At 40.8% G+C, this 16138-nt stretch overlaps 2 protein-coding genes across 6 annotated transcripts in view; both read right to left on the reverse strand.

The window, feature by feature from the left end:
- Positions 1–4506, reverse strand: part of capn3a (calpain 3a, (p94)) — an 18829-nt gene extending 14323 nt beyond the window's left edge. For all 4 annotated transcript variants that reach the window (XM_017413826.3, XM_037977919.1, XM_017413816.3 and 1 more), the window contains exons 1-6: positions 3368–4506; positions 2873–2942; positions 2091–2209; positions 908–1041; positions 531–699; positions 98–181 (exon numbers count right to left, since the gene is read on the reverse strand). In XM_017413826.3, coding sequence (XP_017269315.1) covers positions 98–181; positions 531–699; positions 908–1041; positions 2091–2209; positions 2873–2942; positions 3368–3619 — 828 coding nt within the window. In that variant the 5' untranslated portion in view covers positions 3620–4506. The remainder of the gene's footprint in view (positions 1–97; positions 182–530; positions 700–907; positions 1042–2090; positions 2210–2872; positions 2943–3367) is intronic.
- Positions 4507–5062: 556 nt separating this feature from the next.
- Positions 5063–16125, reverse strand: ganc (glucosidase, alpha; neutral C). 2 transcript variants are annotated; one of them, XM_017413793.3, is made up of 25 exons: positions 15939–16125; positions 14844–14906; positions 14585–14687; positions 14264–14391; positions 13685–13861; positions 13567–13570; positions 13421–13475; positions 12995–13091; positions 12712–12895; positions 12417–12561; positions 12106–12341; positions 11899–12025; positions 11569–11648; positions 10681–10824; positions 10467–10563; positions 10264–10365; positions 9599–9773; positions 8570–8638; positions 8194–8258; positions 8022–8098; positions 7852–7926; positions 7643–7756; positions 6737–6849; positions 6488–6591; positions 5063–5888 (listed from the first exon to the last, which is right to left on the reverse strand). In XM_017413793.3, the coding sequence occupies exons 1-25, from the start codon at positions 15965–15967 to the stop codon at positions 5779–5781; spliced, it is 2673 nt and encodes an 890-aa protein (XP_017269282.1). In that variant the 5' UTR covers positions 15968–16125; the 3' UTR covers positions 5063–5778. The 2 variants fall into 2 exon arrangements, with proteins under 2 accessions (XP_017269282.1, XP_017269291.1); XM_017413802.3 differs by having other exon boundaries at positions 16071–16120.
- Between the last annotated feature and the right edge of the window lie 13 nt (positions 16126–16138).

Consider the following 16138-nt stretch of genomic DNA (forward strand, 5'->3'; position numbering starts at 1 on the left):
GTACTGTGCCCAAAAAAAAAAAATTAAATTAAACAAATCAACCTGTTGCTGTGAAGCAACACATAATAATATGTTCACTTTGAGATGCTTGTTTTACCTCCTCCACAGCTGTCACAGAGTAGGCGTGACCCTTCACGAGTCCCGTCACCGTACGAGTTTCAAAGCGAGCAGGGACCAGAGACTAAAACCAAACATGCAATGAAGCAAAAACAAGAAGAAGCCAGTAAAAGAAAAGCAGAAATCCAAAAACTAATTTGTTAGATATCTAGCTGTCTCTCAGACAAAGTTTGTGTGATAATTCTGAATTAGTGCCTTAGTGATGTCATAAAATCATATTTTTGCTAACACCAAGTGCTTGAAGTGACTATAGTGCTCTCTTGCAGCAATGAATAACTGAGACATTGCCTCAGAGTTTGTGTTACAGTAAAATTGTATCTCATTACAAGAGTGATCACACAGCAAGATGCAGATTAGCCCTGCCTCAAGGTAAATGTCACTGCATCATCATCTCTGTGATAAAAATGTCTCACATCAATGGAGCAGCCCATGAGGGAGCCTCTCGCCAGAGCTTTCTTCATGATCTTGTAGAGCTCTTTGGGAGCTTCCTTCATCTCGTAAAACTCAGTGACGCCTCCGGTAAAATCCTCCATGGCCTCTGTGGTGTTCCCACCCTTCAGGGCCTCATAGGATCCGTGCAGCCTGGACACAAGAAAAAGTGACAGTAACTTTAAATTTAGCTCTTTATTCTTTGCCATTGATTTGAGACTCTCCTAGTCAGCTTAGATTATTCAACATATTCACCAACAATTTAGGAGGTGAGCATGTACCGAATTAATGCAGAATAACATATAGAGGTAAAGAAAATCATAGTAGAAAGCACCTCAGATCTCCTCAATCCATCACTCACTTGGCATAAGCCTTCTCCAGCAGGGCGCTCCAGAACTCGTTCCTCTCAGCAGACTTAGTGAAAACCAGCTGGTTGTTAAAAGTTGGGATGCGGTCGTCAATGACAACATCGACCCAGTCACCATAACGCCAGAACTGGAGGACAGAAGGAGTTCAAAGGTTTGGATTTTGAATTCATATCAGGGACATAGAATCTGAATGGGCCATGTTCAAGGCATCTACTGCAAATGTGGCTTTCTAGAGCTGTGGCAAGGTCACTGTGTCTGTTGCAGTGGGAAAAAGAGGATCTGTTGGTCATTGGTGGACATCAGCAGTAAGTATGGGGTGTCTGGTTTGTGTTTAATCAAAACAAGAGCTGTTTGTATATTCTTGACACAAAGTTAAACTCATTCCCAGTATGGGATGGACCACGCCACAGCTGCCCCTTGGCTCCAATTTTGTTTGTGGTGTTCATGGACAGGACCTCCAGGTGAAGTCATAGGGAAGAGGTTTCTGGTTTGGGAACCTCAGAGTCTCATCTTGGCTTTTTGTGGATAATGCGGTTCTGTTGTTGCCTTAAGGCCTTGACCTTCAGTGTGCGCTGGGATGGTTCACAGCTGAAGCCTCTGAGTTCAGAGTCAGCTCCTTTAAGTTTGAGGTCATGGTTCTCAACTGGAAAAAGGTGGAATGCTCCCTCCAGGTTAGGGGTGAGTCTTTGACTCAAGCAGAGGAGTTCAAATATCTGGAAGTCTTGTTCACAAACGATGGAAGGAGATGGACCAATGTATCGGACAGGACCTGTAGCCTCCACTGCCCAAGCATGGCTAAACAAAAGCCAATGGATGGATAGATGCAATATTAAATCATTTAAGCTTCAGTATAAGTGAACACTAGAATGGAAAATAGTTGCTTGTATTACTGGTTAATAATGTTTTCTTAATTTTTTCATTAGTCTAAAATATAGAAGTCAGAAAATAAAATGAAGACCTGTACACTTTTCCATAGTCTAAGTTATCATTTTATAATGCCCCAAAATAAATTCAGTTTTCTATCTTGCATGACTGACAATTACTGTAATGTGTGAGAGGCTGGGATCATCAATTCTTTAACATTTTCTCAGGTCTTATAGGATTTTAGTAAACGTGACTTTTGAAAAAGATGATGTCAGGATTTCATCATGTGAGAAGTAGACGGTCATTTCTCACCTGGAAGTGAAATATACCGGCATAGTTTTCGGAGTAACTTTGCTCCTGGGGAACAACTCGATACAGAAGTTTTTCATTCAGGGTGAGGCAGGCAATGGCAGCCAGCAACCAGCAATCACCTGAACAAAGAAAACAAAGTTAAACAATGTCTCATTTAACTGCTTGTCATCTTAAAAGTCTTTGCATTATAATAATCAGATAACGAGACTGTAATAAGTGAAGAATGTTTCCTTACTCTAAAAACAAGAGAACAACAGGAACTCCCATCTTGGCAAGGTTTTGCCATACAGAAGGAAATGATTGCAGCAGAGTGCTGACGTTTGCGTTTTTTTAAAATTTGCCCAGGTGTGAGACGGGGTGCAATGAACAATGGAAATTTTTTTCCAACAGGGAATGGTTAACCGTGACAGCCAGGACTTTTGTCCCTTTGGTACCTTTAACTTGCTGTTAGACAAAACAACAATGAGAAGTGCTGCTGGATGGATTCCCTTCCAAAAGGGTTAGCACAATATGTGGAGGCCTCTGCAGACAGAGAGGCCGAGTGCAGGGATTCATGGGATGTGCACTAACCTGTTTTTTTTTAGCATCAACTGTGACCACAAAATGTTTTCTTGCCCATTTTGTGCAGTTTCGCTTAAGTATCAACATACAGTATGTGACAGATCACTGATGAGACCGTTTCATCCATCCTTTTAATCTCAATACAAAGTTCCCCTCAGCAAAAAGAAGTTATTTCAGCAGAAGTTGTGAAACTGTGATTACATTCCAGTTGTAACATTTACCTAGATCTCCCTGACAGATGTCTGTCCTACTGGCTCCTCCAACAATGAACTGAGGGTTCTCACAGATTTCCTGCAGAACACAAACAAACCAGATTAATCTGCAAATGTTTCCTAAAACGAAGGGATTTATGGTCCCTTTTGTCGCACAACTAATAAAGGATGCATTTCACTTGTATTATTTAAAAAAAAAGACATGATCATTGTTGATAATGAGCAGAAATCCAGTTCAACTCCAGTCCTTCATTGCAGGACAAATAGGAAGTATTTCAGTTGCATCTTTGTGGTCATATATAATCCCACGACCAGCATCGACTTGTTGCCATAAAATAATCCATCACCAGGTTGGACAACATGCAGGTTTTACTTACAGGTTTGATTTTGCTGTAGATCTAAATTACCCCCCGCCTCCCACATGTAGGATCCATCTCCTCTTTACTTAACTTTGTGATCAACGAGCTTATCCATGTGCCAGCCATGTTTAACCTCCCCTCCTACCTTGGGCCTCTTCCAGACGATGTTCTTGACCTTGTTGGACTTGTGTCCAAGCTCCTTGAAGCCCAGAGACTCCACAGTGGCTGGGAAAGAGTCATCCTCAAACAGGCCCTTCCTCTGAAGGCACTCCTGTCTCAGCGTGTTATAGTCCTGGCCGTTAAAGCGGACGGGCTTGTTCAGAGACCCTTCCCCGTCTCTTCTTTCTCGTTCCCGGATCAGCCGGTCACAGAAAAAGCCAGATGGTGTGTAGGGCATTTCTTCTCCGCAGACCTTTTTTTTTTCAGGAAAAAAAAAACTAGCCTTGGCCACTTGCACGAAAAACTAACAAGCCAAAAGACCCTGGCATAAATCCAAACAGCTAATATCTGATTGGTCCTCTTTTCGCGTGACGTCCCCTCCCTTTCGTCACAGAGTGGATGCAAACGTTTGGTGTGAAAGAGATGCACCTCGTGTGCATTCACCTTTGCGCTGCCATTCACATTCACACACACATACACACGTGCACGGAAACCCACAAACCACATAGATGTCTATTTGTTGAGTTCTTATTGGCTGGCGGGAACAATGATGCTTCCCTGCCTGTGCTCTGGTGCCATCATTGTTGGGTGACACAAAGGCCAGCGGGCCACGCCAGAGGGCATGTAAAGAGTGGTCGGTGGATGCCCTGCCTCAGCAGAAGGCATTCAAGCCCTTTAAACCTGTTCTCAATGGAGCTCAGTGTCGAGCAGTCTCAGCATAACTGGAGCAGGCTAAAGCTACAAATAGGAGCATCATCCATTTCTAACACTGCTACAAAAGGATAAACTCAATCCAGTGACTTGGGATTTATCAAACAGAGCAAATGACACCAAACTTTGTGTAGATGAAGAACAAACAAAGAGAATGTTGGTTTTGGGGGCTGATAAAAGTAAAACTAGAGAAAATGCATTTTTTTTGTAAACATGCAGCGTGAGGGTTGAATGACATTCCTGAAGAAATTAAAACAAACAAAACACAAGCTAAAAGCAGCAGATAAGTAGCTAAAAATGGCAAAACACGCTTAAGCTAAAAATAGAAAAAACAAATGCTAAAGCTAAAATCGCCAATATAGCGACTAAGATTAGCAAAACTGTAGCTAAAAACAACAAGAGAAGAGTTCAAATGATAGCTAAAAGCAGCAAAATGATATTTAAAAGCTAAACGTAGCAGAATAGTAAGTCAAATCAGCATAAGAAGACAAAAATATGCTGTATGCTGGTATGATGAAGCAGACTTCAAAGAAAACTGTTTTTAAAAGAACCGAAGGCACCGTGTTGTATTTTTATTTCATTTGAAGTTAAATATTTTGAAAAGTAGACAATTCCCAGCTCACTATTCCTGACTGAGCTGTAAGTTTTGATGTATGAATGGTTAAAATGGCACAAAGTACGAAAAGTAGTTTGATGGCATAAAACGTACAGAAGAAACTATAAACAGTAAAAAACAGTGAGATTGCTGACTCAGCGTTCACACTGTTGTTCGAACCTTCAGTCAAAGGGCTGCAAAAGGTTTAAAAATATTTCCTTTGAATTCAAGCGGTAGATCAGAACAACACTTATTTCTTGTTTTATCCAGTAAATAGAAAGAGAAAAAAAACAAACATCTGTGTTACTTTTTATGTCTGGAAGACCTTAAACTCAAAAATGCAATTTAAGACGCACTTTAAACTGATTTTTCTTCAACTTTTCCTGAATTTTATTTGTATTTTGAGGTTTTATAAGTATTATATATGGGTAAAACAATTTTCATAGTTTCATATTTATATTTGATAAGATATATTCATGTCATCTTTTCCTCAACCATTACGATGTCTCAAAGAATATTTTGGCTTATTCAAGCATTTTTTTTGTACAAGTCCAAAGTAAGCAAATGTGAGGGTAAAACAGCAGGTCAGGTCACTCATCACAATAACACAACAATGTTGTTTGCATTTCAAATGCTTTGTTTTAGTTTTCCAATATGCAGACAAAAAAAGAAGACTGACAACAGAATCTACGTCAGACAAATGCTTGTAATAAAGGAAAGATTCGCTCAAGCTTCAGAATTACAAATGGTTATAAACCCAGTTTAAAGCTTAAAATGTCCCTTTTTTTACTTTTAATGTTTGTCTTTCTGCTGCTAAACTTAAAAAAGTACAATGATAAAAGAAATTACAGGATGTGAAAGCATTTGGTCATCTCATGGTTTATAATAAAAGGTCTAATATTTCAAGTTCAAAGCTGTTTAAAATGACAAACTATCTACCGCTTCATGGACATTTATTTGTTAACGCCACAAGTGACAGTAAACTCCATGAGGCGGAAAAAACCATCAAATAATTGTCCACTCAGTTTTAAGTAGACAGGTGTGGCTTGAGGTGAATCAGAAACCCAGACAAAAATAAAACTTATCCACCGTTAACTCAGCTGTATTTCCCAGTCCATCACCACCCTGAGGTTCAGGCTGATCACCGTCAGCATGCAGCAGGCCTCAGAGTACTCAAAAGCAGCTGACATGTCTTCAGTGCCTGGTCATAAAACAGAAAAGATGTTTAGTCTTTAAGGACAGAAAAACAATAGATCAATATACAAGAAGTTTTATTTATTTAGTTTAGTTTAATTATCCAAAAAGGCAGCAAGAAGCAGCACAACATCAGACAGAATACAAAAGAAAAAGTTCTTCTCTGCTTAAGGAGTGAATGTTTTTTAGTTTGATATAAGAAATAAAGATAAGTACAGTTCTGGTGTGCTAGTCATCATAAAACAACACACACAGACACACAGGAAGTATATCTATAAATGTTTATGCTCATAAAGTACTGTTGGGGAAACTTGTGCTTTTAGTCGTGGTATAAGGAAATTTCTGTAAACGCATCAACACAAGCATAGACACGGATACATTTGTAGCGAAAGGGAAATGAATATCAGGGTGTATATACTGTATCTACACAGGGCTTGTGATTCGCTCATGTTCGGACCTATGAGCCAGTCAATTCTCAGGAAGAGCCCGTGATCCGAGCGTGCACAAACCCCAGAACCAAGCAGCTGAAGAAGGGTTTCATAAGCTTTACTGTTATTCGGGAGCCACAGGAGTGCTCTTGATCACAACAAACGCAAAGCTCCTCACCCGGCACATGGACAGAGACGGTGGATGGTTTGTCCTTCACCCCCAGGATGGTGACTGACTGTATGACAGTCTCACAGTCAAATGTTCCTTCTTCACCGGCAGGACTGTGAAAAGCAACATCAGCAACAGATATCAAACCATCACGAGTGAGACACAACGCTCGCAAATCGTTCCGTCTCGACTGAATCTGGGAGTTTAACATTTTCGGTGTGACGTTTCACACTCTTTAAAGAAGTGAGGGCGACTCACCGGGAGAGCAGACGGCCCGACAGCATGGTGAACCTGCGCAGACAGAAGGCCTTTTGGTCGCGGTATTTAAAGGAGTGGCCATCGTCAAGGTACAGTTCACCATCAGCACTGCCCTGCAGTAAAAACACACTACAGTCATTACTTTACTAACTAATCAAAAATGAACACAAACCTGAATGCATCAACATACTTTACTCAGCTAGTGCAGGAAAGAAATCTGTCATCTTGCAACTTCAAGGTAATAAAAATATTGTAAGGATACAACATTTTGAAATGTTTTCATTGATTTGTCTGGTTAGTTTTAAACTTTATCTTCAATGTAGACAAAATAAGTTCTGAACGATAATGTTTTTTAATTCAACTGGCTGCCACAGTCAACATATTTTAGAAAACAAAAAATAGCTATAAATCAGCCAATTTTACAGGCATTGCGCTAAACCTTGGAATGGTAGTAGCTGAGAGTCGATCACAACACATACTCGAAGTCAGTGGTTTCCAATCCTGGTCCTCGAGGGCCACCATCCTGCATGTTTTCCTTGTTTCTCTGCTCCAACTCACCTGATTTGAATCAATGGGTGATTAACAGGCTTCTGCACAACATGAAGAGGTGATTTAACCACTGAATCAGGTGTGTTGGAGCAGAGAAACAAGGAAAACATGCAGGATAGTGGCCCTCGAGGACCAGGATTGCAGACCCCTGCTCTAAGTGCTACTCATTGCACAAGATTTTAAAACTTCAGCATTACTTGTTGGAGTCGATCCTGTGAACAGATCACACAAGATCTTGCCACATTGCGTGGGATCAGACATAACTGTGATTAGTCATATCTTATACATAATACAAATGGGACGAACATGAGGACAACATATCAGGAAATCAGATTCATCAACTCCTTCAGTTGTTACCTGACAGTTTAGTGCCACGGTGACAGCGAGAGGCAGCCGTTGGAAGTCAGCCATGCATGTGCCGCTTCCTGCTGATCTACAGACCATTGAGCCGCCCCGCTGGAATACCGGAACCTGTCCGGAGCAAACATCAAACTGACTCTAACCTATCTGTATGAGAACTACGACACTCCAGTGTACGCTAGGCTGTGCTGAAATGAAACACTAACTGTGTCCAGGGTGACGGGAAGAATCAAAGTCCTGTCTCCTTTGTACGCCTTACCAGAGCAGATGTCATACCAGATCTAAGAGGAAAAAAACAACCTGTAAATAACATCTGCAACAAAGTGTAACACAAACATATAATAATATTATAACAAACACCTGGTGAGTCCTTTACCTCAGCACAACCAGGAAGAAAGATTTTGACCTCTTGAACTCCTGGTTCTGTTACAGGACAGGCTAGCAGGGCTCCCCCTGCGTAAAACAAAACACGATTCGACTCACAAAACTAAACGTGCAGAAGTTTAAGGCTATACTGTATGTTACTGCAAATATAAAGGGTTCATCACCAATCATGTACTGGGTGTCCTCTGTGAAAGTCTTTTCTTCTTTTGGAAACTCCACCCACAGAGGCCTGTGGAGTAAAACCATTTGTTAGTCCCACAATTCAACAAGCTTCCTATGTGGTAGGTAAAGGCAAAGGCAACATATGAACCTTCTTTTTAAGACAGAGTTTTAGACTAAAATCATGTGTTGACAAATTTGGTCAAACCTTGAAAATTACACTGTGCAATCTCATGCAGTATCACGAGACGTTACACCCACAGCATGTGTTGGGAATAATCTTTTAGCGTTTCAGCGTGTTCAATCCGCACGATGATAGCTGACTGGATATCTGTGCAGTTGCAGTACCGTTACTGAACAGCAGGTGGCAGCAACACTAACCTGACCGGAGGCAGTCCAGAGGTGTGAGCGTTGTGGAAAAGTGTGTACCAGTATGGCAGCAAACAGTACCTGAGACCAGAGGAGAGTTTGTTCAGCTTAGTGTCAAATATCCACCAAGTGATCCTTCATGTGTTTTCTCCACTCTTATTAGTTTTTTTTAATCAAATATTGCAGTGTGAATGCTAAATGACTGCTGAATTTTGTTGAAAAAACTGAAACTGAAATGTTAAAGTCAAAACTAATAGAAAAAAGCCAAAATTAGCAAATCAAAAGAAGAAAAACAACAGAACAGTAGCTAACAACTAAATATTGCAAAACAGTAAGTAGAAGCCAAAAATAGCAAAACAGCTAAAAGCAGCAGAACAAGAGCTAAAATCTCAAATTATCTAAACATTCGCTTAAAGCTAAGACCAGCAGAACAGTCAATAAACATTCAAATTAGCAAAACAGTGGATAGAAAATGAAAAATAAAATAAATATGCATAAGCCGATTTCAGAACAAAGATTTCAATGTATTTCTTTGAGGAAAAAATGTAAATGAAGCTAAATAATACTTTATACATATAAGTTACAGAAACCAAAAGTCACTGCTTTACTGTCCTGAACGAGTTGAATGTTTTGACACCTGAGTTTCTGAAATAGCTGAAAGTATGCTGTAATAGTTACAATCCATAAAACGTACAGAAAATTAAAACAGGAAAGCAGTAGTGTGACTATTAGATCAGCATATACAGAATAAACAAAGTGCTCAAGGATTGACAGCTGGAGAGTAATTATTTAACAATCACATGACAAACATGACCTTCACATAATTAAGTTATCACAACAATAATAGACATTCAAGTCATTTTTTTCTGGGTCATTCTGCCAAAACCACTGATAATCACCATAACTCAGCCTCAACATGAGCATTTGTTTTCTGCGTTTTAGGTGTGATAGGTAAACCGTTTCAGCTGGAGTGAAACAACTGAACATGACTCTAGGATTTCCAGCAATGAGTGGCTCATCACATGTTTCGGACATCCTTGCCTTTGCTGGATCACGGTGCGGATAGCTGCCGTGACTTCTTCCCCAAAAAGCCAGGGTTCACGCCGTTTAGTCACTATTGCGGAGTGACCTCGGAAAAACGGCTGCAAGGCCGCGGCCTGGTACCAGCGCACCAACAACTCTGGCTCTGGATCCTGAACGAACCCGCCAACATCAGCTGAAACAAGAACAAGGAATATTCGGGGTCATACGGCAGGAGGAAAAAAAGCCACATAAGCAAAATACGACAACCACTAACTAAAAGCGTAGCAATACTTGAAAGAATGCATATCACCCGCCACCTTTCATGCCAGAGTTTTGAACTGAGGTCATGTTATGTTGAAAACTGATATGATTTGTTCAGACCTTAAAATTATGTGATGTGCAATCTCATGCGATATAACAAGATGTCACAGACAGAGTACGTGTTGTGAATGACTCATTGACTACTACATCGAATTTTAACTTAATATTTGTAAAACTGACTGAGATTTTACCATTTTTATGTTTGCTACGGTTGGTTGGCTGTGGCGGCCATATGAATCTGGTTGACTCCAAAAGTTAATCAGTCGTAGGCGTGCATTCAATGACTACTTCCTGCAAATTTGATTAAAATTTGTCCAGCGGCTCTCACAAGATAAACGAAAAGACACAGAGAAAAAGATTACCTCCACAAAACGCGATGCCTGCCAAGCTCAGAGACAAAACCATTGGGATAGAAATCTTCAGATACTCCCAGCTGGCTACGTTGTCACCGGTCCATATTGCTCCTGCGTCCCAAATAAGGTCAGCAGAAACAAACGGCACCATTAGGGATCCATACAGAAACCTTAAGAGATGATTGTAACAGTTTTCGATGCAAATAACTCACCGAATCTCTGTGACCCTGCGAAGAAAGAGCGGGAAAGGACGAACGGCCTCTCCAAGCCTCCTGAGCGAGTTATCAGACCCTCCACTGTAGCCATGTGCTGTGAGAAAACAAAATTACCTGACGTTACCTTAGTCAATAAAAATAAAATGTTCATTTCAAAAGAAAACACCTAAAGTGTATTAGGATTTACGCTTAAATCACTGAGCAGACTTGCCTGGTAAAAGCCGTACAGGTTGTGTAAATCTCGATGCTCCCAGCCCCCATGATGCACTGCGTCCTTTGACATCGTCTTCTCCGGACCATCGAAAACAGACGGCTCGTTCATATCGTTCCACACAAACAACGATGGTGTCGATCCCTCCGTCAGACACGAACACGTTCAAATAAAAAGGGTCGAGTCAGGATTTAATGTCCTCAGCAGACAGTGTTAATTTAAAAGGAGAAGAACAAACAAAACACATGCATTCTGTGAAAACTTAAATAATGACGGAGAAACCACGAAAGATTTTATTTTATTAAAAGCTACAGATAAGGTTGTCCTGATTATTCAACTTTAACTGCGATTAAATTATTTGCAAACTAGAGAAACTGCATTTCTTCAAAAGTATAATGTGAATTCTGAGGGTTGAATGACTTTGATGATTTTTTTTGCAGAAGCTGAAATTAAGGGAACAAGAAGCATAACAGCTAAAAGTAGCAAAAGGCTAGCTAAGAGCTAAAAAGAGCATAAGAAGAGCAAGTAAGCTGAAGCAGATTTCAGAGAACAATGTTTTGAGGGTTTTGAAAAGATCTCAATGTATTTCTGTGGAGAAAGATATGCAAATAAAGATTAATGTTTTAAAAAGTATAAAAGTTTAAAAAGCCAAAACTCATAGCACCCATCTCCTGAATGAGCTGAATGTTTTGATGTATGAACGGCTAAAATATAACTCAAAGTATGCAGATTTTGATTGCAAAAACATATAAAAAAGGGGAAAATAACAATGTTAATGTTGAATAAGTCTTCAGTCTTCATTCATTTTTCCATCAGAGTAAGAAAAAAATCAGCTTTTATCAGAGATTCCCTCTGCTTTGAACAAGAATGGTCATTATTGATAATCACCTTGTATTTATCCAAGCTGAAGCACCTGGAGTACCAGGATCGAGTTACCGGACTGCTGAAATCAAGGTATGAAGACTCACCTGTGAGAAAAGTTAACTTAATCTCTAGTTGCAACATAAAAAATACTGCAGGAATGCATATCACCCGCTGCCATACATGCCAGAGTTTTACGCTGAGATCATCTTCTGACAAAAAAGGGACAAAGTTACTCTGTCCCTTCAAACTTGGTAATATTCTTTACTTGTTCAAATGCAAAAGACACTTTAGTATTTACTAAATATAAGATTTGTCCAAATCTTCTGTTAAACTCTGCAGTAAGTCAAACATTACCTGGCCAGCATGAGCCCCGGTAGATCTGTCCCTCTCTGTCCTTAACAAAATGTCCCCCGTCTCTGGCCTCACGGTATAAAGACCAATCAGGATCAACCTTGATGTGGGGATCACTTATCACAACCATCTAAAAGAAACATGCAAGAAAAAGAGCAAATGAGACAAGGAACTGTTGTAAGTGCTGCAGGTTTGGCGCCCTAATCCGACCTTCCGGTTCTTTTTCTCTAAATGGTGCTGAAGCTCGAGCGGTTCAGGAAACACAGCAGGGTCCCAGGTGAAGTAACGTTTCCCGTCTGTGTGCTCGATGTCCAGCCAGATGACATCGTAGGGGATATCGTGGCGATCGAACCCCGCGTCCACAGCCTTCACGTCCGCCTCGTCGGTGTAGTTCCAGCGGCACTGGTGGTACCCGAGGGCGAACAGCGGGGGCAGGGCTTGATACCCTGAAACACAGGGACGAGAGAATTTGTTTCTTTTGCTCTTCTTTGGGAGGTGCTAAATTAAATCCTGCGTTGCACCTGTGAGCTGAGCGTACTGGCTGAAGAGCTGCTGCGGGCCGGGCCCGAGCAGAACCGTGCAGTCAATCACACCGCTCTCTGAGAGCCAGTGGACGTCGGTCTGAGGCTGCACCCGCCTCCTTTTCACGGGGGGCGTTTGCTCATCCTGTGTGACAGAGGAAAGAGTAGGAGGTCGGAAACAGATGTATGAGACTTGGAGGATTTATTTAAAAAAAACAATAGTGGTTTGACTAAAATGAAACTTCTTCACTGTCATGGTCACTTTAAGTAGCCAATATTCCTGAAGAGGGATTACCTGATGATCCACAGGGGACTGATGTATGTTCACAAAGGTCTCTGATGCATTCAGCCAAAATACTCCAAAAGTCCTGTCTGGTTTATGAGCCACCAGCAGTGGCACGGACCCGTACAGGCCCAGGCGACTGTACAGCTCATACGCAAAGACATCCAAGTTATACAGCCGGTAGGGTTCACCATCTCTGTGGAAGGAAGGAGGCTTTATAACAGCTGTAAATCTAAGAAACAAAACTGAATCCAAATGACTTAAATAAATTAAAGATGTAACAATGAGACTGTACGTTGTGTCTCTGAGCTGCAGTGCGTCTGAGTGTTCTGGTATCCCGTAGACGTGCCTGAACCCATGAAGGCTGAGGTCTGCACCCACGCTGCTCGGACCTAAAGGCGCACAACAAATATTAAAATACACAGTAAGTACGGTTTGTGAACTCTTAATGAACATATTAGCGTAAGCAACAATAAAAAACAAACTTATGTGATAGCTGGCTGCCGATCGCGGATTTTGCTCCCAGGTTTTTAATTAAAAGGACACATGAACTATAAATATTGTGCAGATTTTGTTTCTTACTTTATGAATTTGTTTTGACCGGGCTTCGGGACTTTCCAATGAGCATCTTTGATCACACTGACAAACTAAATGTCATATAGTTCGATATAAGACATTACACTCAGTCAGCAAATATGTAAACGATAAAATGGGCACAAACCATTAGCCTTCGTATCCACGAACTTCTGGAAAGTCTCCTTCCATAATGAATTTGTCTGCGACACAAGCAGAAAGAAGGTCATAGATCAGATTAAGGTTCAAGAGGAAACTTATACTGCTCCTTTAATTTTCTCATGACTGTCTTACCTCGCTACCGCGGGACGAGGCCCAGAGGAAGATTACGAAACGGAAAATATTTGGAAAGTGGATTAATACGGTTGATTATCTGTTTTGTGAGTAATCGCCTCCTCCCTGCGCACCTCACCTGGAAGGATCTCGGAGTCTTTCGAACCACAGCTTGCCTTGAGAGTTAAACGTGACCATCACGTCACGCCCGCGCAGGACCTCCAGCCGGAAGGGGGAACACCACACGCAGAGCTGGTGGTGTCCTGAAGACCAGGAGAGGGTGACAAAATCCTTCGTCCGCCTCTCCACTCTCAACCTGTCAGATGGGAGGCAAAAAAGATCGACCACCGTCCAATGGCTACAGCAGTCACAGAAAAACGATGGATGGAAAACTAATCCATCAACACCTCACATTTAGGGTTAAAAACCACTCAAAAGTGTGGAAATACACTTTATTTTAATGCACTGCCTATGTGAATTGGGTTACCTCCAATAATTGATCAGTTGTAGAGGTTCACGTTCTGAAAGTTTCATTAAAACGTCCGCTGGTTCATGACATATTTTGCTAACGTGGCAGACAAACACACTTGCTCACATGCAGACACAGGCATTCAGACAAAACTGGCTGCGTTTTTTTCTTTCTTTCCCTGCCAGTAAACACAAACATGCAACATGCAGGCGAGGATCTGAATCACGACGGAGAAGATGTATCTCCTACTGCTCGCTCTGAGGTTCTCCGGTCATCACGTCTGCGACTCTGTAGCGAGCTTTGATGGGCTGCAGTTCATCTATTAGTATCCTCACAGTGTTTTGTTTGCAAGGTGACAAAGAAAGAAGCAGTCTGGTCTGTAGAAAGACGTGAGCATGAAGACAAATAAATCTTTTTATCCCTCATATATTACAACTTTAATAGGATTTAATAATGCAGGTTTCTGGAAATTTCACACTTTAAAAAGACCTCTGTAAAACTTGAACAACTTTTCATAAAAATGATATTAAACGTACATAAAGATATGTGTGATTTGACAGTAAGACCGACCTGCGTGTTTTGTTCCAACAATTCAAAGTGAGCGCCCGTCTCTGTGAGCACCATGGTCTCTAAAAGGGCTCGGTGCCTCATGTTGGGACCCTGCATCTGTCGCCTCAGAAGGGACAATTTCAGCAGAGAGCTTCAGTGAATATTCTGTACACTGATGCACAAATCATACTGAACACCCTTAATCCGCTTTATTGTGCGCAGCCTGAAAAGTACTTCACAAGTAGTTCACATTGTAATAACGTCACGATGGTTAACATACCTGTAAAAAGCAACATTCTCACTTTTCTTGAACATGTCCTTCTTATCATCATCGGGGACCACACTGAGGATTGAGGGAAAAACACAGACAAAAAAAATTGAAATAGACTCAAACACTTTCACAGATGAGTTCAACTTATGGTAAACATATTCCACATATATACATACATAAATTAATTAATTGCATATTGCCCAACACCTTTCATGTGGGAGTCTTAGACTAAGATCTTATGCTGAGAAATAAGAATTGGAGCTGTTTAGGTCAAACCTTGAATTTAACATTACGTGCAAGCTTATACAATACATCGAGAGATGTCACGCTCAGAATATGTTTTATTAATGACTCTCAGCTACTACCACATCAAATTTAGTCTCAATATCTGTAAAGGTGACTGAATTATAATCCTTTTAGTGTTTGACAATGTTGATTAGCTGTGGTAGCCATCTTTAATTGGACTGACTCCAAAAGTTAATCAGTTGTAGATGTGCTTTAAATTATTACTTTCACAAGGTTTCATTAAAATCCATTCAGTGGTTCATGAGATATTTCACTAACAGACAAACAGGGTTGTCTCAAACGGGAAATGTTAGTTTTAAGTAAAGATCTCATGCAATAAGTAGCACTTGGTGTATACTATACTATATTGTGTATACTACCACACCAACTTTTAGCTAAATATCTGTAAAACTGACTGAGCTGGAGCCATTTTTGTGTTCTCCAAGGTCAGCTAGCTGTGGCAGCCATTTTGAATCAGATTGACTCCAAAAGTTAATCAGTTGCATATGTACATTCAGTGATTACTTCCTGTAAGTTTCAATAAAATCTCTTAATCGGTTCGTCAGATTTTTTGCTAACAGACTTGAGCAAAAACATAATCGCCCGCCTTATCCTTTCGTCGGCGGGCGACAACAAGCAGATGACTTCTCCAACCCTCTCTAAGTGTAAACAAACAAGCTGACAATTAATGAGCAGTACATTTAGACAAACAGATTGATTTTGGTGTCTGGGGTTCAGTGGCAGATGTTTTCATTGGTTCCAGCTTGGTTCAAACCGGAAATGTCAAAGGTCAACAAAAGTCAAAAACAGCGTTTGTACCTAAAATCGGGCTGACTCTCTTCCGCCATTTTAAACAAACGCAGATAAAAACAGAAGCACTTCACAGCCGTCCCTTCAGTTAACACTCAATACATTATTATCATTAATATTATTATTAGTTTGAATTATTACTGCCTCGTGAAGCGTGAGCGACAGCGGCAACAGGAAGTGACTGCATCCAATCCGCGACAACCAGACAC

Source organism: Kryptolebias marmoratus, linkage group LG10 (genome assembly GCF_001649575.2).
Source record: "Kryptolebias marmoratus isolate JLee-2015 linkage group LG10, ASM164957v2, whole genome shotgun sequence".
In the NCBI taxonomy this organism is placed as follows: domain Eukaryota; kingdom Metazoa; phylum Chordata; class Actinopteri; order Cyprinodontiformes; family Rivulidae; genus Kryptolebias; species Kryptolebias marmoratus.

Coding starts and splice junctions, on each gene's coding strand:
- ganc (XM_017413793.3), bottom strand. CDS start 15,967: ATGGCGGAAGAGAGTCAGCCCGATTTTAG. Junction 14,392..14,584: donor TGTTGGAACAAAACACGCAG/GTCGGTCTTACT, acceptor GTCTTTCTACAG/ACCAGACTGCTTCTTTCTTT. Junction 6,850..7,642: donor CCGTGGCACTAAACTGTCAG/GTAACAACTGAA, acceptor TTTTTACTGCAG/GGCAGTGCTGATGGTGAACT.